General features: G+C 40.2%; 1 protein-coding gene across 1 annotated transcript in view; it reads left to right on the top strand.

Annotated features, from left to right (window-relative positions):
• The window catches only part of CPA6 (carboxypeptidase A6), a gene marked incomplete at both ends in the record, with an annotated part of 265762 nt that overhangs the window by 190813 nt on the left and 48425 nt on the right, over positions 1 to 26524 (top strand). The window contains 3 exons of the mRNA XM_079722632.1: positions 2313 to 2427; positions 4549 to 4650; positions 6825 to 6929. Coding sequence (XP_079578758.1) covers positions 2313 to 2427; positions 4549 to 4650; positions 6825 to 6929 — 322 coding nt within the window. The remainder of the gene's footprint in view (positions 1 to 2312; positions 2428 to 4548; positions 4651 to 6824; positions 6930 to 26524) is intronic.

Raw genomic sequence — 26524 nt, 5'->3', positions numbered from 1 at the left:
ATTAGAACATTCCCTAACACCATACACAAAAATAAACTCAAAATGGATTTGAGGGCTTCCCTGGTGGCGCAGTGGTTGAGGGTCCACCTGCCGATGCAGGGGACATGGGTTTGTGCCCCGGTCCAGGAAGATCCCACATGCCGTGGAGTGGCTAGGCCCGTGAGCCATGGCTGCTGAGCCTGTGTGTCTGGAGCCTGTGCTCTGCAACGGGAGAGGCCACAACAGTGAGAGACACATGTACCGCCAAAAAAAAAAAAAAAAATGGATTCGAGACCTAAATGTAACACTGGACACTATAAAACTCTTAGAGCAAAACATAGGAAGAACACTCTTTGACATAAATCACAGCAAGATCTTTTTTGACCCACCTCCTAGAATAATGGAAATAAAAATAAACAAAATGGACCTAATGAAACTTAAAAGCTTTTGCACAGCAAAGGTAACCATAAACAAGATGAAAAGACAACCCTCAGAATGGGAGAAAATATTTGCAAACGAATCAATGGACAAAGGATTAATCTCTAAAATATATAAACAGCTCATGCAGCTCAATATTAAAGAAACAAACAACCCAATCAAAAAATGGGCAAAAGACCTAAATAGACATTTCTCCAAAGGAAACATACAGATGGCCAAGAAGCACATGAAGAGCTGCTCAACATCACTAATTATTAGAGAAATGCAAATCAAAACTACAATGAGGTATCCCCTCACACCAGTTAGAATGGGCATCATCAGAAAATCTACAAACAACAAATGCTGGAGAGGGTGTGGAGAAAAGGGAACCCTCTTTCACTGCTGGTGGGAATGTAAATTGATACAGCCACTATGGAGAACAGTATAGAGGTTCCTTAAAAAACTAAAAATAGAATTACCATATGACCCAGCAATCCCACTACTGGGCATATACCCAGAGAAAACCATAATTCAAAAAGACACATGCACCCCAATGTTCACTGCAGCACTATTTACAATAACCAGGTCATGGAAGCAACCTAAATGCCCATCGACCGACGAATGGATAAAGAAGTTGTGGTACATATATACTATGGAATATTACTCAGCCATAAAAAGGAATGAAATTGAGTCATTTGTTGAGACGTGGATGGATCTAGAGACTTTTATACTGAGTGAAGCAAGTCAGACAGAGAAAAACAAATATCGTATATTAACTCATGTATGTGAAACCTAGAAAAATGATACAGATGAACCGGTTTGCAGGGCAGAAGTTGAGACACAGATGTAAAGAACAAATGTATGGACACCAAGGGGGGTAAACTGTGGGGGGCGGGGATGGTGGTATGTGTGCTGAATTGGGCAATTGGGATTGACATGTATACACTGATGTGTATAAAATTGATGACTAATAAGAACCTGCTGTATAAAAAATAAATAAAATTAAATTTAAAAATTAAAAAAAATAAAAATAACACCAGTCCAGCTGGTTCCATACATTTCAGTGACTCGAATCCCTCACCCTGGCCTCGGCCTTCAATTTCCAAATGCATTCACTTTGATTCCCTAAGCTTGTCTTCCCTTGGTGTCCTTGATACTGGTAGGCAGTGAAATTAGCTTTTTCCGACTCTAGGTATTTCTTCCATTTCCTCTTGCGTATTGTAGTTTCTTTCTTTCCCTTTTCTGAGTCTTGGGTCAAGTATGCCGGGTGACAACATGACAAAAGTTCAGTGACAAAAGGCATGGGAACAGACAGAAGCAGCCGAACAGGAGGATGTGGCAAAGGAGTGGGGGAGCTTGTCATGCTTCATTTTGCATCATGTCACACGGGACCTGAGTCTAAAGCCTGGAACTTGGGTTCACATTCCAAGTTCCAATTCTGGCTCTGTGCTCACTGGAAGAGTGATATTGACAAGTTCTTAACCCTTTTGAGGCTCAGTTTCCCCATTTGTAAAATGGAGATAACAATAAAGTCTAACCTCATAGGGTTATTAACTAAGCTCATGTAAAATACACAGCACAGTGCCTGCCACCTGATAGGTGCTCAGTAAATATGTGTTCCCACGCCATCATTCAGTTCTTGTAGCTGCTCAATCAATGGTAGTTATTATTAGGCTCATTATTACTTGGGAACACCTGCCTATAATTTTCTATTTTATATTCATTATATCATTTATTTAAGTTTTTATTTTCTGAAAAAGAACATCTTCCCAACAGTTGGTATTTTTAGAAGTGTCAATCTTCACTGTCCTTTTTTTTCTTCACTTTTTCATAGATGCATGATTTTCTTTTGATATTGACTGATTTTTTGTATTATTTCCATTTAATTTTCATCATGTCTATCATTTCAAATCCAGGATCCTCATGGAAGATCTTCAGAAAGTACTGGAAAAGGGAAGCAGTTTGCCAACCCAGAGAAGTCGAAGATCCGTCTCTGGATATAATTATGAAGTTTATCACTCCTTAGAAGAAGTATGTAATCAAAGGACATTTTGTTGCTTTTTAACAAGTGCATCTTTATCATTTAAGTCTCAGGATTGGGAGAGAAGCGTAAGGACAGAGGCAGAGGCTATATGAAGAACACGTACAGCTCTTACATGGCCCAGGCACCTCAGTTCTCTTCCATTAAGCCTTTTACACTATATAAGTAGCAGCAAAATAATTTTAATTTCACCTGCTTTATCCAACCCACCTCTACAATGGACAGGGGAAGTTCAATGGAGAGTGCAGTAAAGCTGCTATACAGTCGCCCCTCGGTATCCGAAGGGCATTAGGTCCAGGACCCCCTACAGATACCAAAATCATGGATACTCAAGTCCCTTGTGTACAACGGCGTAGTACAGTCAGCCCTTGGTATCCAATGGTTCTGCATCCCCAGATGTGGAGGGCTGACTGTAATTATGGTTATAAACACCCTAATTGAAAAACGCATGGACGGTAGAGCTAGCCAGACTTTGAGAGCAATGGTTTGGTTGAGGGGTAGAGTGAACTTTGATGTTTGCCCCATGCTCTGCAAATTTGAGACCTCCCCAAAACCAAGCTTCATTTGTGGCACCTCAGGGACTGTTAGCTTGCTGTTATTTACTGTATCTGAGAAATACAAGGACCCATCCCCACTGCCACTACTGTACATCTGAGCAACAACTAGTTATTCTTCAAATCTCAATTTAAGCAAGAAGAGAGATGTTTCTGCTATCCCAGATGGGGTCAGAACTCCCTACTCTCAACCCCCGGAGTACTACTTGCACCCACAGTACATGGATGTGATGATACCTATCATAGTTGTTAATTATGTTACTGTATGATTATTTGATTAATGCCTTTCTCTCCTAATAAGCTGAAAGGGCCATGGGGACAAGCCATTGCTTTCTTGTTCACCACTGTATCTGCCGTGGCAAGCAAAGAGAGGCTTCCAAATAGATAGCTGTTGACAGGATGACTAAATGGATGAGTACATACATTTTTTCATCCTTCCCCTGAATTGAGCACAGGAATGCCAGTCATAGAACAAATGCGATCCTGTTATATTCTTAAGAGAATTTTTGGTTCTCTTGATAACAACTTTCCTTTCAAAATTATTTCTACATATTTCCTGTTTTTAACATACTTTTTAGAAGCTTGAAGTTACCAGCAATGGAAAGGATTTCGGTAACTTGACATATTAGATATGTCAAGTTAGATTAGACATTTAGATAACTTGGCATACTTGCTATTAACATGCACTAGAAAAAAAATCAAAATTTAAAAATATATTAATATAGATATATACATACATATATGTAAATGTATGTGTGTGTGTGTATCCTGCTCATTAGACTAAATAGGGATATAAAAAAAGGAAAATGTTTTTTGGTGTTTTTTTTAAGAATAGACGCTTTCTTTCACATCATGGAACAGAGGGACACTTTTTTGTGACTTCCTTACTCCTTTATTGGGCTTCAAGTCAGAAATGTCACCCATCTTTCTAAGTGCCTTCTTTATCCATCTCAAATATACCTTTCCCTGATGACAGATAAATGTGTGTGAATGGATCAATGCAAATGTATCGCTATTACTCGGGAAATTATTCAGAGTATGCCCTCCAATGTGTGGCTGGGTAGAATAAACCTTAAACACAAAAGATAATGCCTTTTTCTTAGCACCTTCTGTTCAGTGGCAAATTACAATATAGAGGACTTTAATAAACACTTTCAAATAGTTGGGATGGTTTTCCTGAAGCTGATTTCTTTCTTTTCCTCTAAATTTTGGGGGAAATGGAAATAAATTTTGATTTTTCAAAAAGAACCCAGAACACATTAATTTTCTGTAAAATTCTGCCATTAAGATGTTAATGACAAATAGTAGTAGAAGGTATGCTTTAAAAGGGGAACAATATAAAGACATAAAGCAACTATTTATAAAAGCAGAAAATAAAATGTAATTTTAAGTATCCTGAAGAAAATTAAAACTACAAAATTGGTTTTTCATTCAATCTTATACTCCACATATGCTTTTTTGAGTTCCTAACCCATTGTTGTCTTTTTGTTCTCTTTTGTTTACTAAAAGCTCCATAATTGTGAGAGTCTGACGTGGTTTTTATTTACTTGCTTTTAGATTCAAAATTGGATGCATCATTTGAATAAAACTCATTCAGGCCTCATTCACATGTTCTCTATTGGAAAATCATATGAGGGAAGAACTCTTTTTGTTTTAAAGGTAAAAATAAGAAATTAGTAACTAAATATTTACTAAACATTCATCATTTTCAGCTTTGACTTATGGGGAAAAGAAATGAAATGGCATTTCATCATGTCTCATATTTAACCTCATCTGGTCATTTAAGAAAAAAAATTTCCCTTAGGTTTTTGAGCCATATTTAATTTTTGCCATTGAGTATTCCGAAGAATACTGTTTCTTGGGCTTCCCTGGTGGCGCAGTGGTTGAGAGTCCGCCTGCCGGTGCAGGGAACGCGGGTTGGTGCCCTGGTCTGGGAGGATCCCACATGCCGCGGAGCGGCTGGGCCCGTGAGCCATGGCCGCTAAGCCAGTGTGTGCGGAGCCTGTGCTCCACAACGGGAGGGGCCACAACAGTGAGAGGCCCAGGTACTGAAAAAAAAAAAAAAAAAAAAAGAAAACTACAGAAATGTGTAAGAAGGTATACGTCATTCCCAGCCCTTGAGCCTGTGTTCTCTTTCAGCCACTGACCCATCTCTTCTCTGCCAAAGATCTAAAAAGATTTCCCAGCATCACTGTCTCTACTTCCTCAGCAACCATTCAGACCTTGACTCCCTGGCCTTTGCCCTCACAACACCTCTAAAACATCTGCGATGACCCCTACTTGGTTCTCCTCTCCTCTCAGACCATCCCCTCAGGTCTCCTCCAATGGCTCCTCTCCCCTTGTTCTTTCCTTACGTGCTGGTGGCCCCAGGATTCTCTCCTCAGCTGTGCTCTCCCTCTCCCCACCCTGCCTGGATGGGCACATCCACCCCATGGTTTCAACAGTCATTCCAGACCTTTCTGTTCAGTGGAGTCTGCTCCCTGGTACTTACTGGACATCCATAGCTCATTGCTGCCTTGCCATCCTCATCTCTATACTCACCAAAGCACCTCAGACTCAGGACGGCACTGCCATGCTCCGGTCAGGAAACGTGAACCATCCTAAATTCCTCTCCTTTACTCTCACCACTTATTGAAATCTAACATGAAGAACTGACAATTCTTTCTTCTAACTTTTGGATTTGTCAAAACCTCTTTTCTTGTCCTCACTGCTATTGCCCTAGCTTGTTTCTGGATCTGTTCTCCCTGGACTATTGCAGTCACAGCAGCCTCAGGACTGAACTTCCCTGTGAGTTCCTATCCTCTACCCTCTCATCCATCTACACACACACACCTCCCATGGGATACAGGATGAAGCCTTATCTGTTACTTAGTATCCAGGAACTTCATGTGTCTTCTGCCTCTGTGTCCTCATACCCCAGAAGCAGCTGCTCAAACATGGTGTGCTCAGATTCTCTTCCAAGCTTGAGATGCCTTCTTTCACTTGTCTGCCGGGCAAGCTTCAAGCCTTGCTCAACTCTTCAGGGGCTCCTCTTTTGCTCCACAGGGAAATGAGACACAGCCCCCGAGTTGCCAAAGTAACTTAGATATATTCACATCATAATGATTAGTTGCTCGTGTGTCTGCCCTCCCCTGTTACCATATAAATTCCTTGTCTTCTCATCTCTGAATCTCCAAGGCCAAGCACTGTGTCTGACATTAAAAAGGATTTCCTAAAGCATTAGTTGAGTGAATGAATGAATGAATGAATGAAAACTAGATCCCCTATCATGTCAAGAGCCATCAACTGATAACTGGGTTAGAAACCGTGTTATAAATGAAATTGATATAATAGGATAATAAAGAAAAGTCTGTCACTTGAGTCTACAAATCATTTTGTGTTTCCCTTTTGTATTGTAATAAAATTGGACTTTCTCTACATATAAGGCATAGCTATTTCTTTAATAGATATTGCTTGGGAATACTTCTGATTCCCTGCATGGGGAGGGCAGTGGAGAGAAAGAGGGCAAGGATGAGGGAGAGGGAGGGAAAAAATTAGCTTCTTACTTAAGTCACATATTATATGAAAATGGAGAAGCAAGCCTATTTTAAGCAGTTGCATTTTCCCTGTGTATTTTCTACTTCTTTGATTTGTAATTAAGACAATAAATTTATTCTTTCTGCATAAACAAGCCTGGACTTCTGAAATCGATAGGAAATCTCTGTCTTTTTTATGGGTTACTTAATGAACCCAACTCTAGTGAAGTATTATGCTGAAACCATATTAAATTATGCTGGTCAGTAAATCCAAAAATAAAAGCCTGCATTGGTTACTATGAATACTCTTGTTTTCAGCTGGGCAGAAGATCACGAGCTTACAAAAGAGCTGTCTGGATAGACTGCGGTATTCATGCAAGAGAATGGATTGGTCCTGCCTTTTGTCAGTGGTTTGTAAAAGAAGTAAGTTAAACCCTTTACAGAGTGTCCATTCTCGCTAGCCAGTGTTTTTATTCTGCTCAAGGAACAAAACTGGGAATGTGAAGCCAGCGGTATCTGATGGAATGATAGTAACACCGTGATTTTGTGGGTTTCTTCTATGTTTATGAAGGCCTCTCAAAACCCTGGCTCAGTTTATCCAGCTCTGCCCTTGGAGGTGGGAATTACCAACCCTCATTAAAGAGAAAGAACCTGAGATTCAGAGCATTTATGAATTCGTGACAAGTTAGGAACCAACCATAGTAGCTGATATATAGCAAAAGGCTAAAAATCCAATTTATGGTGTTTCAGAACAGTTTCTCATGTGATATTCTCTTGTCTTCTCCGTCAAAATGATCTCATGTATGCTATAGCAATAAAGAGATGAGCAAGTGACTGCATTTTGCCCTCCTGCTATGGATCTGTGATTTAGATACCAAAGACCTTTAGCATCTGTGCATTTAACATTCTCTGTTACAGTACTTTTCAGTGACTCTAATGGTTGATGACTCATGGTGATTTCTCATTTTCTGAAGGCTTCATTTAAGTCATAAGCCCTCTAAGCCTAGTGTATTGAGTGGGTTCTTATCCTAGGAGTGGGCCGACCTCATGGATGAACATCTTAATATGTTCTGATATTTTTCTACTGTCAAGAATGCAATGACTTTCAGGTTTTTTTGTAACCTTTACTTCTTAGTATTTTTTTTTAAGACTCCTAAAAAAAGCCAACGGGGGCCTCCCTGGTGGCGCAGTGGTTGAGAGTCCATCTGCCGATGCAGGGGACATGGGTTCGTGCCCCGGTCCAGGAAGATCCCACATGCCGGGGAGCAGCTGGGCCCGTGAGCCATGGCCGCTGAGCTTGCGCGTCTGGAGCCTGTGCTCCGCAACAGGAGAGGCCACAACAGTGAGAGGCCCGCGTACCACAAAAAAAAAAAAAAAAAAAGCCAACGACTAGTACTGGTAATAATAGTGAAGAAGTCTAAGGGAAGGAAGGTTCTTAGCCAGAAAAAAAAACCCTACAAATTACTCATAGAAAACCATTAAGGATACAAAAGATATTTAAATATTTCAGTTATATTTCACTATGTTTTATGGGAAAATTATGTGACCTAGTAAGGTTTATGATTTTGAAGGCTCTCCTAGTCTTAGAAAATATGCCCCACAAATGTCAATACTGGGGGGCTTCCCTGGTGGTGCAGTGGTTGAGAGTCCGCCTGCCGATGCAGGGGACACGGGTTCAAGCCCTGATCTGGGAAGATCCCACATGCCACGGAGCAACTAAGCCCGTGCGCCACAGCTACTGAGCCTGCGCTCCAGAGGCTGTGAACCACAATTACTGAGGCTGCAAGCCACAACTACTGAAGTCCGTGCACCTAGAGCCCGTGCTCCACAACAAGAGAAGCCACCGCAATGAGAAGTCCGCACACCGCAACAAAGAGTAGCCCCCACTCTCCACAACTAGAGAAAGCCTGCGGGCAGCAACAAAGACCCAATGCAGCCAAAAATAAATAAATAAATTTATTTTTTAAAAAGTCAACACTGTATTAATTTGTAAAATCTGCCGCTCTACCACAACCAAACCCACAAAAGTATTCTTAATTTTATAATGTAATAATAAAATTTTCAAACTATTCCCACTCAGTGTATTGAGCAATTCATATTCTCTTAAAATTCCATTTCATCCTGGTAGGATAAATGCAAAAGCTAACAAATTGTTAACTCTACCACCTTGCATTAAATATCCATTGTATACATACAACATATTGTCTGCTGTCTTGAGTTTCAAAAGGAAAAGAGGCAAAATGGTTAAGAACAGAACATCCATTGTTTATAGACTATGGTCCAGTGTATTACTGTAGAACATAAGAATGTATCTCCCAAACATTTTACCTCACCCCCACATGTGCAACTTCTTTATAACACCTAAACTTACTTTATTTGTTCATGTGGTAATTGTCTGTCTTTTCCTATACCAATGCCAAAGGCAGAGACTCTATTTATCTTGTTCATTGCCAAATCCCCAGGACCTAGAACAACACATGGCACTTTATAGTGCTTCAGTTATTTGTGAATGAATGGGAATGTGAGAATCCAGTGGTTATGATACGGAAAGATTTCTGGGAGATGGCTTACAATTCATCTCCTAAGGACATGGTACCACCTGGACTTTTGCAGTGCACAGTCTGTACAGCCATACACGGCAGCCATAGAACCCAAGCTAAATTTCCAAGGAAGAGGAGGACACTGTATCCACAGAAAAAGGAACAGGCATGTATGGTGACTATCAGTTGAGGGTAGTTCATTTTGGAGGAAGAGCAAGAAGCATCAATTAAGATTAGGCTTCAGGGACTTCCCTAGTGGTGCAGTGGTTAAGAATCCACCTGCCAAGGCAGGGGACATGGGTTCGAGTGCTTGTTCAGGAAGATCCCACATGCCACGGAGCAGCTAAGCCCACGTGCCTAGAGCCCGTGCTCCGCAACAAGAGAAGCCACCGCAATGAGAAGCCCATGCACCACAGTGAAGAGTAGCCCCCGCTCACTGCAACTAGAGAAAGCCCGTGCACAGCAATGAAGACCCAATGCAGCCAAAAAATTTTTTTAATTTCTTTAAAAATTAAAAAAAAATTTTAAAGAATAGGCTCGGGCTTCCCTGGTGGCGCAGTGGTTGAGAGTCCGCCTGCCGATGCAGGGGACACGGGTTCGTGCCCCGGTCTGGGAAGATCCCACATGCCACGGAGCGGTTGGGCCCGTGAGCCATGGCCGTTGAGCCTGCGCGTCCGGAGCCTGTGCTCCGCAACGGGAGAGGCCACAACAGTGAGAGGCCCACATACGGAAAAAAAAAAAAAAAAAAAAAAAAAAAAAAAAAAAAAAAAGAATAGGCTCCATTTCACCAAAGATGAGTGAGGAAAGGCTTCTCCTCCCTCCTGCACCAAGCCAACTTCAAGCACACAGATGAGTCTATTTCTGGGCCTCTGCTACCCTTTCCATACCTCTCTTACTCTCGCTGTTTATGGCTGTCACTTACCCCTCCATTTAATCAGGGACATTTCCCATCTGAGTCAGGGCAACAACAGAAGTGGAAAAAAAGGAGGCCTACGGGTCACTGGTCCCAGTGTCCTTGTGGAAGCAATGGGGCTGCCACATGATAGCAATGACTGATGATAACATCACAGGCTTGTAAGAAACGTTCTCACCTTGGCTTGAAGCCCCTGTTCCCATAAAATGGTGGTGTTGGGGCCAGAGGGAATGGGGACTTCAAAGATTTAAGTAACCTTAAGCCTGCCCAGCATTGAAGCATCATATCTTATATACTAAGTCCCTTGTTAAATCCTCAGTCTCCCACAGAAGGCAGGGGGTGTCTGGTCCAAGAGGGGCTCCAGGCAGTGTCCCTTCCAGAGGTCACCTCCTCTCCACCACCGAAATCCCAAGACAGGCTCCCAGGCTCTCAACTCCTCTAATTTCCATGGCGCCTCTGGGGGCACCAGGGAATCTCTGGGCTCTTTCTCCCAGGAGACCCTAAGAGGCTATGTCAAGCCCTCTCTTGGCTGACACCTACCACACTGCTGATTGTCTCCTCCTTCATTTGCCCCTCGTTGGCACATGAGACCTCTCAGAAAGATACGTGGTGAACAAGGACCCAGGTTCCCTTTTCTTACATGTTTTACTCCAATCTGGCAGTGATTTCTACCATCTCTTGATTTCCTTGGAATTTCAACCCCCAAAGAAGGGGATGGTGTCAGAAGCCAAAATTTTGGCTTCTTTCCTTTGCTTTCTCTCTTTCTTGGTGTTTTCCCCCAAATTCAACAGCTTAAAACAACAAACATCTATTACTTCATAGTTTCTGTGGGTCAGCAATCTAGGCACAGCTTAGCTGGGTGCCTCTGGCTAAGGGTCTCTCACAAGGCACAGTCAAGGTGTCAGCTGGAACTTTGGCCATCTCAAGGCTTGTATGGGGGATCTGTTTCTGAGCTCATTCATGTGGCTGCTGGCAGCCTCAGGTCCCCCAGGGCTGTGAGCCAGACACATCAGTTCCTTGCCACGTGGGCATCGCCATAGGACAGCTCACAACCCAGCACCTGGCTGCCCTCAGAGCAGATGAGAGGGAGAGAGGGAGAGAGCGTGAACAGGCCCAAGACGGAAACCACAGTCTCTTTGTAACCTAATTTCAGAAGTGACATCCCCCCATCACTTTTGCCATATTCTGTCCATTAGAAGTGAGTCAATAGGTCCAGACTGTATTCAAGGGGAGGGCATTACCCAAGAGCATGAATGCCAAGAAGTGGAAATCACTGGGGAGGCTGCCAACCATACCTTTGTGGGACCTTCCCCACAGCCACCACTATAATGTTTGCATCCTTACTCAAATGTGAACTGGAAGAAAACCCATCGAGTCCTAAATCCTGATAGAACAGCAGATTGCACAGAGGTTACAGGCACACATTTAGTAGTCAGACAGCCCTGGGTTGGAATGCCAGCTCTGCCATTTCCCAGCTGTATGACCTTGGCGGGCAAGTGGTTTAACCTCTCTGAACCTCAGTATTAATAATATGTGACACACTGGTTTACTGGGAGGATTAAATTATATAATTCTTGTAAAGGACTTAACAGAGTGCTTAGCATATAATCAGCAGTTAATAAAATCAACTCAGTAGTGGTATCAGCAAGTTCATATTCTAAAATAACCAAAGAGAATCATTAGAAAGAAGTCAACAAGGATATGAAAGAACGCAACAACACTATCAACCAACAGGATCTAAGTCACATTTATGGATCACCCAACCCAACAACAGCAGAATACACATTCTTTTCAAGTGCCTACGGAACATATACCAAGATATACCATAACATGGACCAAAATACAAACCTCAACAAATTTAAAGGAAATGAAATCAGGCAGACTGTGTTTTCTGACCACAATGAAATCAAACTAGAAATTGATGGCAGAAAGATAACAGGAAAACCTCCAAACGCTTGGAAATTAAGATGCTTCTGAATTATCCATGGGTCAAAGATAAAATCTCAAGGGAAATTTTAAAAATACATTGAATGGAATGAAAACGAAAATACAACATATCAAAATTTGTGGGACACAGCTAAAACAATGCTAAGAGGGAAATTTATAGCACTAAATGCATACATTAGAAGAGAGGGAAATTCTCAAAACAGTAATCAAAGCTCTCACCTCAAGAACGTAGAAAAAGAATAGAAAATAAAGCCAAAGCAAGCAGAAGGAAGTAATATGGATAAGAGCAAAAATCAATGAAATTGAAAACAGAAAATCATTAGAGAAAATCAGTGAAACAAGGAGCTGGTTCTTGAAAAGATCAATGAAATTAACAAAGTTCTAGCAAGAGAGACAAAGAAAAAAGAAGATACAAATTACCAATGTGAGGAGTGAAAGAGATGTCACTACAAACCCTGCAGATATCAAAAGGACAATAAGAGAATACTATGTATGACCCTACACATATAAATTTGACGGTGTAGGCAAAATATACCAGTAAATTGAAAAACACAAACTATTACAACTCATCCATTATGAAATATTTTGAATATGCCTGTTACCATTAAGGACACTGAATTCATAATTTTAAAATTCAAAAAGAGGAAAGAAAGAAATCTCCAGACCCAGATGGTTTTACTGAAGAATTCTACCAAATGTTTAAAGAAGAATTGAGACCAATTCTACACAATCTGAGACATGAGAAGAGGAGAGAATATTTTCAGTTTATTTATAGAGCTAGTATTACCCTAATACAAAAATCAGACAAAAACAATAGGAAACAAAACTAGAAAATAGATTCAGAGATCCTTAACGAAATATTAGCAAATAGAATTTAGTAATCTAAAAAATAATTCTACACCATGACCAAGTGGGGTTTATTGCAAGGATCCAAGCCCGTTTTAATATTTGAAATTCAACCAATGTAATCTACCATATTAACAAACTGAAGAACAGACAAGTCTACATAATCTTATCAATTGATACAGAAAAAGACCTTGACAAACTTCGACATTCATGATGAAAACTCCCAGAAAAACAGGAATAGAGGGGAACTTCAATTTTATAAAGAACATCTATGAAAATCCTACAGCAAACATTACACCTAATGGTAAATGACCAAATGCTTCCTCCTAAGATCAGACCAAGGTAAGGATGTCCACTCTCACCACTCTTAATTAACATAGTGCTGAAAGTTCTAGTCCATAGAAGAAGAGGAAATAAAAGACATACGGATCAGAAAGGAATAAATAAAATTTTCCTATTTGTCAATGACATGATTGTCTACACAGAAAATCCCAAGGACTCTACAGGGAAATAGAACTAGTAAGTGAGTTCAGCAAGATCACAGGACAGAAAATAAACATACAAAAATCAACTGTATTTCTATATACTAGCAATGAACATGTGGATGCTGAAATTAAAAATATAATACCATTTATAATTACTTGTAAAATGAAATACTTAGGAGTAAATCTAACAAAACAAGTATAGGACTTATATGCTGAAAACTACGAAACACTGATCAAAAAAATCAAGCAAAATCTAAATATACAGAGAAACCTACCATATTCATGGATTGGAAGACTCAATACAGAAAAATGTCAATTCTCCCCAAACTGATATATGTTTAACATAATTCCTATAAAAATTCCAGCAAGACTTTTTGTAGACATAGGTTAAATTATTCTAAAATTTATATGGAGGGCTTTCCTGGTGGCGCAGTGGTTGAGAGTCCGCCTGCCTATGCAGGGGACGCGGGTTCGTGCCCCGGTCCGGGAGAATCCCACATGCCGCGGAGCGGCTGGGCCCGTGAGCCATGGCCGCTGGGCCTGCACATCCAGAGCCTGTGCTCCCCAATGGGAGAGGCCACGACAGTGAGAGGCCCGCGTACCACAAAAAAAAATAAATAAAATAAAATAAAATTTATATGGAAAGGCAAAGGAACTAGAAGAGCTAAAACTATTTTGTAAAAGAATCATTCTACCCAACTTCAAGACGTATTATATCGCTGGTCATCAAAAGTATGTGGTACTGGTGAAGGGATGGAGACGAATGGAACAGAAGACCCAGAAAGAGACCTACACAAACATGCCCAAGTGATTTTCAACAAAGGTGCAAAAGCAATTCAATGAAGGAAAGACATACTTTTCAACAGATGGTGCTGGAGCAAGTGGACTTCCATAGGCAAATAAATGAATTTCAACCCAAGTCTCATTGCTTATACAAAAATTAACTCAAAATGGATCATGGACTTAAATATAAAATGTAAAATTATAGAATGTTTAGAATAGGAAGAAATCTTCAGTATCTAAAGCTAGGCAAAAAAGTCCTTAGACTTGACACAAAAAGCATGCTCCATAAAAGGAAAAGTTGATAAACTGGACATTATCAAACATAATAAAAATTTTAAACTTTGCTCTGTGAAAGGCCCTGTTAAGAAGAAGAAAAATACAGGCTACAAACTTTGCCATATATCTGAGAAAGGATTCATATTTGGATATATAAACTCAAAACTTAACAATAAAAAGGCAAGCAATCCAATTAGAAAATGGGCAAAAGACAAAGAGACATTTCACCAAAGAGTATACAGATGGCAAAAAAAAAAAAAAAAGCACACAAAAAGATGCCATTTGGGGGCTTCCCTGGTGGCGCAGTGGTTGAGAGTCCGCCTGCCGATGCAGGGGACACGGGTTCGTGCCCCGGTCTGCAAAGATCCCACATGCCACGGAGCGGCTAGGCCCGTGAGCCATGGCCGCTGGACCTGCGTGTCCGGAGCCTGTGCTCCCAACGGGAGAGACCACAACAGTGAGAGGCCTGCGTACCACAAAAAAAAAAAAAAAAAAAAAAAAAAGATGCCATTTGGGCAATTCAAATTCAAACCACAATGAGCTATCACTAGACACCTGTCAGAATGGCTAAAATCACACACACACACACACACACACACACACACACACACGGCGGGGGGGGAAGGGGGAGAGACTGTCTCACCAGCCAATGCTGGGGAGGATGGGGAAAAACTGGATTGCTCACACACTGCTGGTGGGAATGTAAAACAATGGAGCTACTGCTGAAAACAGTTAACGGTTTCTTTTAAAAGAAGACATGCCACTATCATATAACCCAATAACTGCACTCTCAGCATTTATCCCAGAGAAATTAAAACTTATGTTCGCTCAAAAATCTGTACACGAACTTTTATAGCAGCTTTATCTATAACAACCAAAAACTGGAAACAAGCCAGATATCCTTCAATGGGCAAATGGTTAAACAAACTAGTACGTGCATACCATGGAAAACTACTCAGCAAATCAAAAAAAAAGAACGAACTATGGAAACACAAAACAATGTGAATGAATCTCCAGAGAATTATACAATGAAAAACCAATCCCAAATAGATAGTGTATCATTTCATTTATATAATATTCTTGAGGTGATAAAATTACAGTTGACTCTTAAACAACATGGGTTTGAACTGCAGGGGTCTACTTATACACAGATTTTTCTCAATAAATACGTACTACAGTACTACATGATCCTCAGTTGGTTGAATCCCGGGATGTGAAACAGTAGCTACGGAGGGCCAACTGTAAAGTTATACGTGGATTTCCAACTGCTTTGGGACGGTCAGCAACCCAACCCGCACATTGTTCAAGGGTCAATTGTATAGAAATGGAGAACAGATTAGTGGTTGCTGGGGGTCAAGGAATGTGGATGTGGCTATAAAAGGGCATCATGAGGGGTCTTTGTAGCGATGGAGAGGTTCTGTATCTTGACTGCATCAATTCCAGTACCCTGATCGTTATATTATACTATACTTTGTAAAATATTACCATTGGGGGAAAGTGGGTCAAGGGTACAAGGGATTTCTCCGTATTAATTCTTATAATTACACGCAAATCTACATTTATCTCAACATTTAAAATGTATTATAAGGGCTTCCCTGGTGGCGCAGTGGTTGAGAGTCCACCTGCCGATGCAGGGGACACGAGTTCGTGCCCCGGTCCGGGAGGATACCACGTGCCACAGAGTGAGCCATGGCCGCTGAGCCTGCGCATCCGGAGCCTGTGCTCCGCAACGGGAGAGGCCACAACAGTGAGAGGCCCGCATACCGCAAAAACAAACAAACAAAAAATGTATTGTAAGAAGAATAACCAGGTCTCCATACTCCTGGGTTTCATGCTCTTTGGAACCAGGTGCTATTTTCTGCCTAGAGCATCAAAGGAAATTTCATCCCTGCTCTCTCCTCTCTGCTGTGTATAATCCTTATCAACTGACCCTGACTCACTCACTGCACCATGGAAACCAGAAGCATCAGCCTGTGGCTCTGGCTCTGTATGTCCCTCTCTTCTTCGACCAGCTTGACTCTCCCATGCCAGGCCCTGGGATGCTCCCCACTCCAGTTTAGAGGATGAGTCCATGAGTGTCTTGGACACACAAAGCTCAGAAAACAGTGACACAGAGCAAACTACCTGGCTTAACTGACTGGTGAGATGGACTTGATTATTTTGTTATTTTGAAAATTGCTCAAATGAATTCATTATCTCAACATGTGATAGTTGTATTCATTAACTCAACATATAACTACTGGCTGGTAGACATTTTTAAAACGCAAAATACACAACCCGATTGTGGGCTTCTATCTTTTAAACTGAAAATCACTTAATTACGTTGAAAAATATAGAGCCGTCACTTTTGATTTCAATACTTGCCACCTCTTTTTTTTCCTAGTATTCATTTTACAAATTTTTCTATCTTGTAAGCAAAATAAAGGGAACCAATGGAGGTGCACCTGGACTGCAAAATCCTTCTCTTGTTCAATGCTTCTTTATAGCAAGTTAGCAGACCATCGTTAATGTTACATTTATAGTACGGTGGGGGGTTTGGGGGAGGAGGACGTAGGGGGGAACAACTTCGTAGACTTACTATCAAAACGTGTACTGGAGATGCCCCTTGACCATGAAACCAAAAGGCGCTTTAAGAAACAGTACCTTTTGGTAATAAAGTTTTCTTAAATTTGTCATGGGCCAAGATGGATGATATAGACACTAAATTAATTCATCAAAGAAAGAAAACTAGAATAGATAAATAAGGAGAAGGAAACAGAGGTTAATATACAGAACTTGGAGGTTATCTTTCTGCAAAAGTGAACAGATATTATTTGCAGAAGAGTAAGAGACTTAAATATGAGGGCAAAGAGAGGGCAGGGAACAAAGAAAATAGACAGCAGATAGAGACTTAAGGAACACTCACAAACCTTAAAAGTCACGGACTTAAAAATTAAATCACAAAGCAAAGGAAACTACCAAGTTAAAAATAGGGTTAAAAACAGATTAGCAGTTCCTCAACAAGTTAAACATAAACTTGCCCATGCAACCCCAAAATTCCACTCCTGTGTATATAAGCAAGAGAGATGAAAACATATATCCACACAGAAATGTGTACATGAATGTTTATAGCAGCATATTTCATAATAGCCAAAAAGTAGAAGCAACTCAGATGTCCATCAACTGATGGATAAACAAAATGCAGTATATGCATACAATGGGATATTATTCAGCCATAATGAAGTACAATACAAGCTTCAACAGGGATGAACCTTGAAAAACATGTTAAGTGAAATATGCCAGACACGAAAGACCACATAATGTATCTTTCCATTTATATGAAATGTCCAGAATAGGCAAATTTATAGAAACAGGAGGTAGATTAGTGGCTGCCAGAGGGTGGGGGGAGAGAGGAATTGGGAGTGGCTCTAACAGGCACCATGTTTCTTTGTGAGGTGATGGAAAAGTTCTAGAGTTAGATAGTGATGACCACTGCTCAACATTATGAATATACTAAAAAACCACTGAACTGTATACTTTTTTTTAATAGAAATCTATTTATTTTATTTATTTATTTTTGGTTGTGTTGGGTCTTCATTGCTGCGCATGGGCTTTCTCTAATTGCGGAGAGCGGGGGCTTCTCTTCATTGCGGTGCGCAGGCTTCTCATTGCAGTGGCTTCTCTTGTTGCAGAGCACAGTCTCTAGGCACGTGGGCTTCAGTACTTGTGGCACTCGGGTTTAGTTGCTCTGCGGCATGTGGGATCTTCCCGGACCAGGGCTCGAACCCATGTCCCCTGCATTGGCAGGTGGATTCTCAACCACTGTGCCACCAGGGAAGCCCTGAAATGTATACTTTTAAATGAATTACATTTCAATTTAAAAAATGAAGAAAGTGGGCTTCCCTTGTGGCACAGCGGTTGAGAGTCCGCCTGCCGATGCAGGGGACATGGGTTTGTGCCCTGGTCCGGGAAGACCCCACATGCCGCGGAGCAGCTGGGCCTGTGAGCCACGGTCACTGAGCCTGCGTGTCCGGAGCCTGTGCTCCGCAACGGGAGAGGCCACAGAGTGAGAGGCCCGCGTATCGCACAAAAAAAAAAAAAAAAAAAAAACAGTGTGTCTTTGGGGATTAAATTATACTGACTATAGTAGCTGAAGGAATTCAAGAATTGGAGAAATCCATGAGACTTTGGAAGAAGACAAAGTTTGGGAAAAATCTGTGGGGAAGTGAGTCTCATTACGCCTTGACTGATGAGTGGGAATTTGATCAGGGAGATATAATAGTGTTCTAAAAAAGACAAAACCCTAATGTTGAGAACATGGTGTAGATTAGTGAGACCAAAGGCTATAGTCTGTGCGAGTAGATTCTAACGCAATATGAGACTGACTGAAAAATTATAGTTAGCCTCGGAAGCCAACCGTTTGGTCCAATAAAGAAAAATGAGAAAATACTGATATGTAGTGAAAAGCACGCATCACTGTCAGTTTAAAAATGAAAGGCAGTGATATATGGATGATAGAAAGGAGGAGCCCAGAGTGAGGGCAACAAACTAGAAGTGTTTAGGGCAAGAATCTACACGTGGACAGGAAGAGTAGATGTAGGAATGGAAAGTAAGGAAAGGGTGTATATAGTTCAAATGAAAAAAATCCTTCCTTCCTTCCTTCATTCATTCAACCAAAGGCTTACTGAGCAATACTTTTTTATGTGAAGGCAGCTTGCTAAGTTCTGTAATGGTACAAGTACTGCAATTACAAGACATTAACTCTCTTCTCAATTCATTTACTACAGTTCTACTGGGGAGATAAGACACAAACACAGAAGGCAGCACCAATACAGGAAGTCTTTAGGAATTGATGACTGGCTTGATATAGGGACAAAAGTGCAGGATGGGTCAAAGATGCCCGAGAGAGCAATGGTGTCACTGAAGTTGTGGGAGTATCGGTTGAAATGTTGGCAATATCACTAGTCTGAAGGGAAGAACCCAACACGACTACATTAAGCAGGTTAAATGATTAATTTAACCAACAAGTAATTACTAAGTGCCTACCACGCAACAGGCCAGGCACTGTGGACATTGCGGAGAGAGACAATGGACCATAACAACAACAACAAAAAAAAACTGCTCTCATGCACCTTGATTCTCAAGGACCAAAAGAATCAAATACTCTCTGATGAGAGGTTAAAGAGACTCAGTAAGCAGCCAAATGACCAAATACCTGATTCACAGGCTTAATTTGGGCAACAGACATCCAAGAATAAATTCCAGTGATTTTGCCAACCATAACAGAATTGTTTTCAAATACTTTTCTTGACTCTATTACTTAATCCCATAAAAGACAGGAAAGGGGTAGAAGATTGCAATAGTTCACCACTGCAGTTCTGGCACAAGTTCAGGGGGTCACTTTTTTTTTCTTAAAAGCTTGAAATTTTTTAAAATTTATTTATTTTTGGCTGCATTGGGTCTTTGTTGCCACGCACGGACTTTCTCTAGTTGCGGCGAGCGGGGTCTACTCTTCGTTGCGGTGCGCGGGCTTCACATTGCAGTGGCTTCTCTGTTGCAGAGCACGGGCTCTAGGTGCACAGGCTTCAGTAGTTGTGGCACGTGGGCTCAGTAGTTGTGGCACACAGGCTTAACTGCTCTGCAGCACGTGGGATCTTCCTGGACCAGGGCTCGAACCCGTGTCCCCTGCATTGACCGGCGGATTCTTAACCACTGCGCCACCAGGGGAGTCCAGGGGGGAGTCATATTGATAGTTGGGGTAGGCAAGCAATTTTCAACAGCAGCCCATTTTTAACATCTCTTTATTTTTCATTGTTTTATATTTTTAATTGTGGAAAGGCCACTTAATTCTTTGTTGCCAACGCTGATGGAATGGCATTTGCCTCGTTTCTCAGAATCATCACCAACTGAATGAGGTAATTTGGGCTTTGTTCACTTTTGAGAGTTTAAAATTGTCAATCTCCAGGGTTAAGTATGTCAAGCCATGGCTGGTGCTAGCTGGCCCAGAGTTATGTATAGTGCTTAATTTTTGCCTCTAATAATTCTACATTGCTGGGACAAATTTGACCAGTCATTAATCATAGAATATTTAGAAAGTAACTCTGGGAAATATTCATTTGATTTCCAAGTGAGGAAGACATTTCCAAGCATAAAAGCAAAGAAAGGAGGAAGGCATAGAAGAAATGATTGATAGCCCTGACTTTATAAAATATATTAAAGGAGCATTTAAAGATATGGGAAACTGCCTGTGACATGCTGCTATGTCAATAAAATAAAAATAAAAATAAACAGCATGGACACACAGCAAAGGAAACCATAAACAAAATGAAAAAAGACAACCCACATAATGGGAGAAAATATTTGCAAACGAAGTGACCAACAAGGGTTGAATCTCCAAAATACATAAACAGCTCATGTAGCTCAGTGTCAAAAAAAAACAAACAACCCAATCAAAAACTGGGCAGAAGATCTAAATAGACATTTCTCCAAAGAAGACATACAGATGGCCAAGAAGCATGTGAAAAGATGCTCAACATCACTAATTAACAGAGAAGTGCAAGTCAAAACTACAATGAGGTATCACCTCACACCGGTCAGAATAGCCATCATCAAAAACTCTACAAACAATAAATGCTGGAGAGGGTGTGGAGAAAAGGGAATCCTCCTACAGTTAGTGGGAAAGTAAATTGGTACAGCCACTATGGAGAACAGTATTGAGGTTCCTTAAAAAACTAAAAATAGAACTACCATATGATCCAGCAATCCAACTCCTGGGCATATACCCAGAAAAAAACATAATTCAAAAAGATACATGTACCCAAGTGTTCACTGCAGCACTATTTACAACAGCCAGGACATGGAAGCAACCTAAATGTCTATCAACAGAGGAATGGATAAAGAAGATGTGGTACATACATACAATGAACTATTACTCAGCCATAAAGAGGAATGAAATTGGATCATCTGTAGAGATGTGGATGGACTTAGAGACTGTCATACAGAGTGAAGTAAGTCAGAAAGAGAAAAACAAATATCGTATATTAATGCATATATGTGGAATCTAGAAAAATGATATAGATAAACTTATTTGCAAAGCAGAAATAGGCACACAGACGTCAAGAACAAATGTATGGATACCAAAGGGGGCAGAGGGGTGGGATGGATTGGGAGATTGGGATTGACATATATACACTACTATGTATAAAATAGATAACTAATAAGAACCTACTGTATAGCACAGGGAACTCTACTCAATACTCTGTTAATGACCTATATGGGAATAGAATCTAAAAAACGAGTAGATATATGTATATGTATAACTGATTCACCTTGCTGTACAGCAGAAACACATTGTAAACTATACTCCAGTAACAACTAATACATAAAAATAAAAATGTTTTTAATTTTTTAAATTTATTACAACCTGAAAAAAACAAAAAACCTAGCATGGACATTATAATTTCCATGTTGTAAAATCTATATCTGAGATACATATACATGAGAAATATACTAAACGCTAAAAGAATTATGGGTGATTTTTTTTTCTTCTCTATGTTTTTTTGAATTTTCCATATTTTCTGTATTAAACAGAACCCAAAATGATGTTTTAAACAAATTTAACCCAGCCAAAACTGAATAGTTTCATTCTCAAACTAAACTCATTTATGCTTGAGTCATATATTCCTACAGGTATTTTAAAATCAATGGATGAATTCTATTTAACTCAGTGGCAGACCAAAGACAAAGCAAGGGTTTGTGAGAAGATGATCCATGGGAAAACTGGGACAAGAATGCTCTGAAATGGAAAGTTCTTCCAGACTTTGAAGAAGCATACTATACAGGTGGATCTAATTTGGTCCTGTTACAGAAAGGTAGCAGCACAAAAAAAGAAAGAAAAGAAAGAAGAAAAAGCAAAGGAAAACTTCCTTAATTCCCAGATGAACCATGGTATTCCTCTGCTGCTACGTGATGTGAAACCTCACCCTTCCAGGCCCAGCCTGATTACACTGGAAAACTACCTCCATTTACATGTTCCCAGGCATCCACACTCGGCAGTAAGGATGGCTAATCCTGGTGCCAAAACCTGGCATGTGATGCAGGTGTACTATGTAGATGGTTCAAATAACCAAAAACAGGAAGAGGAGACTTTCAGGAAAGGGAGTTATTTTCTAAGAACCAGCTGATGATTCTGAGCAGGGTAAACAGTAATATTTGTGGACTGTGGGGGGTTGTGTGTATAGGACAGAGTTCTAAGGAAGACTTGGAGTAGCGATTGTGGGAGACGTCCTGCAACTGGGAAAGCTTTCCAGAATGGGAAGGCTCTTTCTCCCAGAATCCAAGCGCTTCCCCAAAACCACTCCTTTTACATCATCACCTTTTTCAGTCTCATTATGTCTTGCTGAAAATTAAAGGTAAAAACATAATATAAACCCTCAAATGTAGGTGTGAAACTCAGAGTTTTGGTTAAGAAATGTATTACTAAAAATAAAATAAGCTTTTTAAAGAAGAGAACTTAAGTTGTATGTATAAAATGTGCCAAAAGCCAGGGAATAAATAATTGAGAGGGTAATTAAGGCCAGATCAAACATCTAGTGAGTTCACCTGAGTAAGCAAATAAGTCTTTGTTCTTAATGGCATAATAAAAAAAATAGCTCATCATATAAAAACGATCTGCATTTTTTTTAATTCTCTTTGTTCACTACCATCCCAGTAATTGCAATATTTTGATTTGTTTTCTGCCAGCCCTTTAGTGCCTTTAACTCCTATATTCTCCCATCCTTCTCACCCTCCCCAATCTTCTCTTTAATCCTCTGCACTCTCCAACCGAGCTCTTTCTCCCTTTTTATTCAATTTATAATGTCTTTTACATAGCAGGGTCTATATTAATGTTTGTTCACTTTAATTGAATTGAAAGCCATTGCATCGATTGCACTCCACTATTCAATATTTGAGAATGTTCTGGGCATTGTTTATACAGGCACTGTTTATACAGGCAGTCTTCACTTTTCCTGCACACAAGTGCAGGACTGTCTCCATAAAAGTGACCATGCAACCTGAAGCCATAACAATCCATCTTGATAATCAGTGGGGAAAATTATGTTTGTTCCATGACCTTTACGTATTTTTGTCAAAAGATTAGAAACTCTCTTACTCTGTTATAAATGTGTAAGGGAATCACCAAAATATAGTGAAATATTTATTACACGATAATTTAAAACATTAGAAATATTGATAATTAAATGTCTTGTTTCTTTGTGACAAGCTTTATCATGGGTAGTTTGGATAGTGCTTACGTTCTCATTATATAACTTACAACATGAAGTGGGCATCTTTTTTATGCCTTGGCAAACTGTCATACTCCTTTCATAGTTGGGGTCAGCTTCCAGTATTTTTTTCCTTTGTGCTTTCAATGTTGAAAAATACCTACAAGAGTTCCTTTAATGTGAAATGTTGACAGCTTCATTTCTTCTGGAACATCGTCCTCCTTTCTAGTATGACCGTTTTCCTCATTTATGTCAGTAAGTTTGTCTTCACTAAGGTCCTCTGGTTGCATAGCTAGAGTTGAATGATGGCTGTGTCCACATCCCTGGGGTCAGCTATTTCTTCTATAACTCCATTTACGTTTGATTCACATTTCCCCTCTGCGTTATCTGCATTATTGCTGCACTTTAAGCTTTGTTGGCCTATTCTCTCTTACTATATCCATTTTTGTAAAATGCCACACGGGTTTATCACCAGAAGACAAGGGAGCAACACAGCTACACACTTTGCTGTCTGTCTGTGAACTGAGTAACACATGTACAGTGACCAATCACACACCTACAGACTTTACAAGAAGTGGCACAATTTGTCACAGAACTTGATGCACAGCTGTAATTTGCATAGTGATTTGTAGAGTTAAGACCTAGCACTAGTAGCAAATTTGGGCTGTACTTGGAGGGCTGATATCATTTAACTAAACCATGGTTACTGAAATTCGTGTATATCAGAGCCATGCAAAGTGAGGGCACCTGTGTTTTCTTTTTGTAGGTAAAAGATTCTTACGTAGTAGATTTTAATAATGCCACAAAGTTGGTCCTGGCCTCTACTCTGCTGGCCCTGAGAAAATACAACCAACCATTGTTATTAAAGCTATCGCATAAAAATTCTAGAAACGTGAAGTGGTTTTACTTAAGAAAAAATGTAGCATGGACATGCAGCTAATGTTATATTCTTCTTGGTGATACAAAACATTTCAAATATTTATCTATATCTCTTAATAGAAAATAGAGATTAATAGATAACATTTTTCAATCGTCACCTGCCCTCTGGGAAGTTCTAAGTATAAATTAACTAAGTATAAAAATAACTAGATTCATGAACTGTTTTTCCTGAATTCTCTCTTTATACTAATATTTATTTCATTAATACAAATACACATTTTCCCAGTTGTTTATGCCAGACAAAGCTTCGGGACGGACTTTTTTTAGGATACGAAATTTGAGTTCTGCATTCTAAAAATAAGTACAGTTCACTACTAAATAGTTTGTCACTTAAAAAAAAATAACTAGATTCACATTTGGTTTTCCAGTTCTCCACCCTTCATTCACAGAGCCTTTTGCTCATGCTGCTTCCAAACTGTTATTTGGTTACCATATTGTATTTTTTTTTTTTTTTTTTTTTTTTTTTTTGCATTACACGGGCCTCTCACTGCTGTGACCTCTCCCGTTGCAGAGCACAGGCTCCAGACGCGTAGGCTCAGCGGCCATGGCTCACGGGCCTAGCCGCTCCACGGCATGTGGGATCCTCCCGGACCGGGGCACGAACCCATGTCCCCTGCATCAGCAGGCGGACTCTCAACCACTGCGCCACCAGGGAAGCCCTACCATATTGTATTTAATGAGCTTCTCACAGTGTGACATCAAATATCTTTATAGATTACGTTCCCTTTTTAAAACATTTCCGTGGAAACCTCTCCTGCTCTAATTAATTCTCCTAGTGTTGAATTGTAAATACCTCCTTTGTGTCAAGATGCACCCACTTTGGTGCTACAAATTTTTCTACCCTAAATAATTTTACTCCACTCCACTCTAGGTGAGAACATTCTTCAAGCTTGACTGGTGACTGTGCCTTTCCTTTGGCCCCAGCTATAACAACTAGTTCTCCCAGTATGTACTTCACTGAATGTGTGGTTATTATTTTTAGGTCTTCTATAATGATTCTAGAAGAACAATAATGGAAAATTTAGAAGGTACCTTTTTAAAAGCCAGCAACACTGATCCTCAAAAACAATGCCACATTCCAGGTTGCTATAGGGCTCTAAGAAACAACACCCAACCAAATAAATCCAAAAACAATGAAAAGGAGGGAAACTCTTGTGCCTAACCTTGTCACACCACACAAAGACTTTCGTAATTGCAAAAATTTTCTTCGAATTTAACCAAAGTTTATTTGGTGAATTCTAGTATATTATGTATATCTATTGATGGGGAAGTCAAAGTAGTCTTGATAGGTGGTAAGTATCAAACAGATTCATGCTTTGTCTTTCTTCATCAACTTCAGAAATTCCATAACCTAATACCAAACATATTGTTTTCCTAGCAGAAGATTATACTCAAAACTTTATCTTTTAACTTAAAAACAAAATCCATTTCAGCCAAGTATTTTTAAATAGATTGATGAAGGTGAGTGTAGTACCTAAAGACTGCCACACTGAGGCGTGTGGTGCACTGTTTTGTGACTGGCTTTCAGATGACAACTACTTAAATCTTCCTTGTAAGCAACAATAGTAGTCAAGAAATTGAACTTGGAGCCGAGATGGAACCTGATTAGTAGGCATCTCCTTTTCCGTGTGTATGGGTGGTGGGAATTGATTGCTATAAAGAATCTACCTATTAGAAGGAAAGCATACCCCCATGTTCTTCACAGTTATCATATGTTAGAGTAATAGGAAATAGAAAGTCACATGATCATCTTTTTTTCTAGAAACATCACCTAAACTATAAAAGAGAAATCATCTATGTCCTATTACTTAAAGCACTGAAGCAAGGAGGTCTCTGAATCGTCCTCTTCAGCACTGGACAGTCATCACACGGTGCTCATTCTCAGTTTGTCTGACCAGATGGAGAATGGCTGCGATTCTTAGAGAGTTATAAAAATCATAGATACAGGGCTTCCCTGGTGGCACAGTGGTTGAGAGCCCGCCTGCTGATGCAGGGGACACGGGTTCGTGCCCCGGTCCGGGAGGATCCCACATGCTGCGGAGCGGCT

The sequence above is a fragment of the Hyperoodon ampullatus genome (genome assembly GCF_949752795.1).
Source record: "Hyperoodon ampullatus genome assembly, chromosome: 17".
In the NCBI taxonomy this organism is placed as follows: domain Eukaryota; kingdom Metazoa; phylum Chordata; class Mammalia; order Artiodactyla; family Ziphiidae; genus Hyperoodon; species Hyperoodon ampullatus.
Note: the sequence above shows the minus strand (reverse complement) of the source record. Positions and strands in the feature narration are given on the sequence as shown.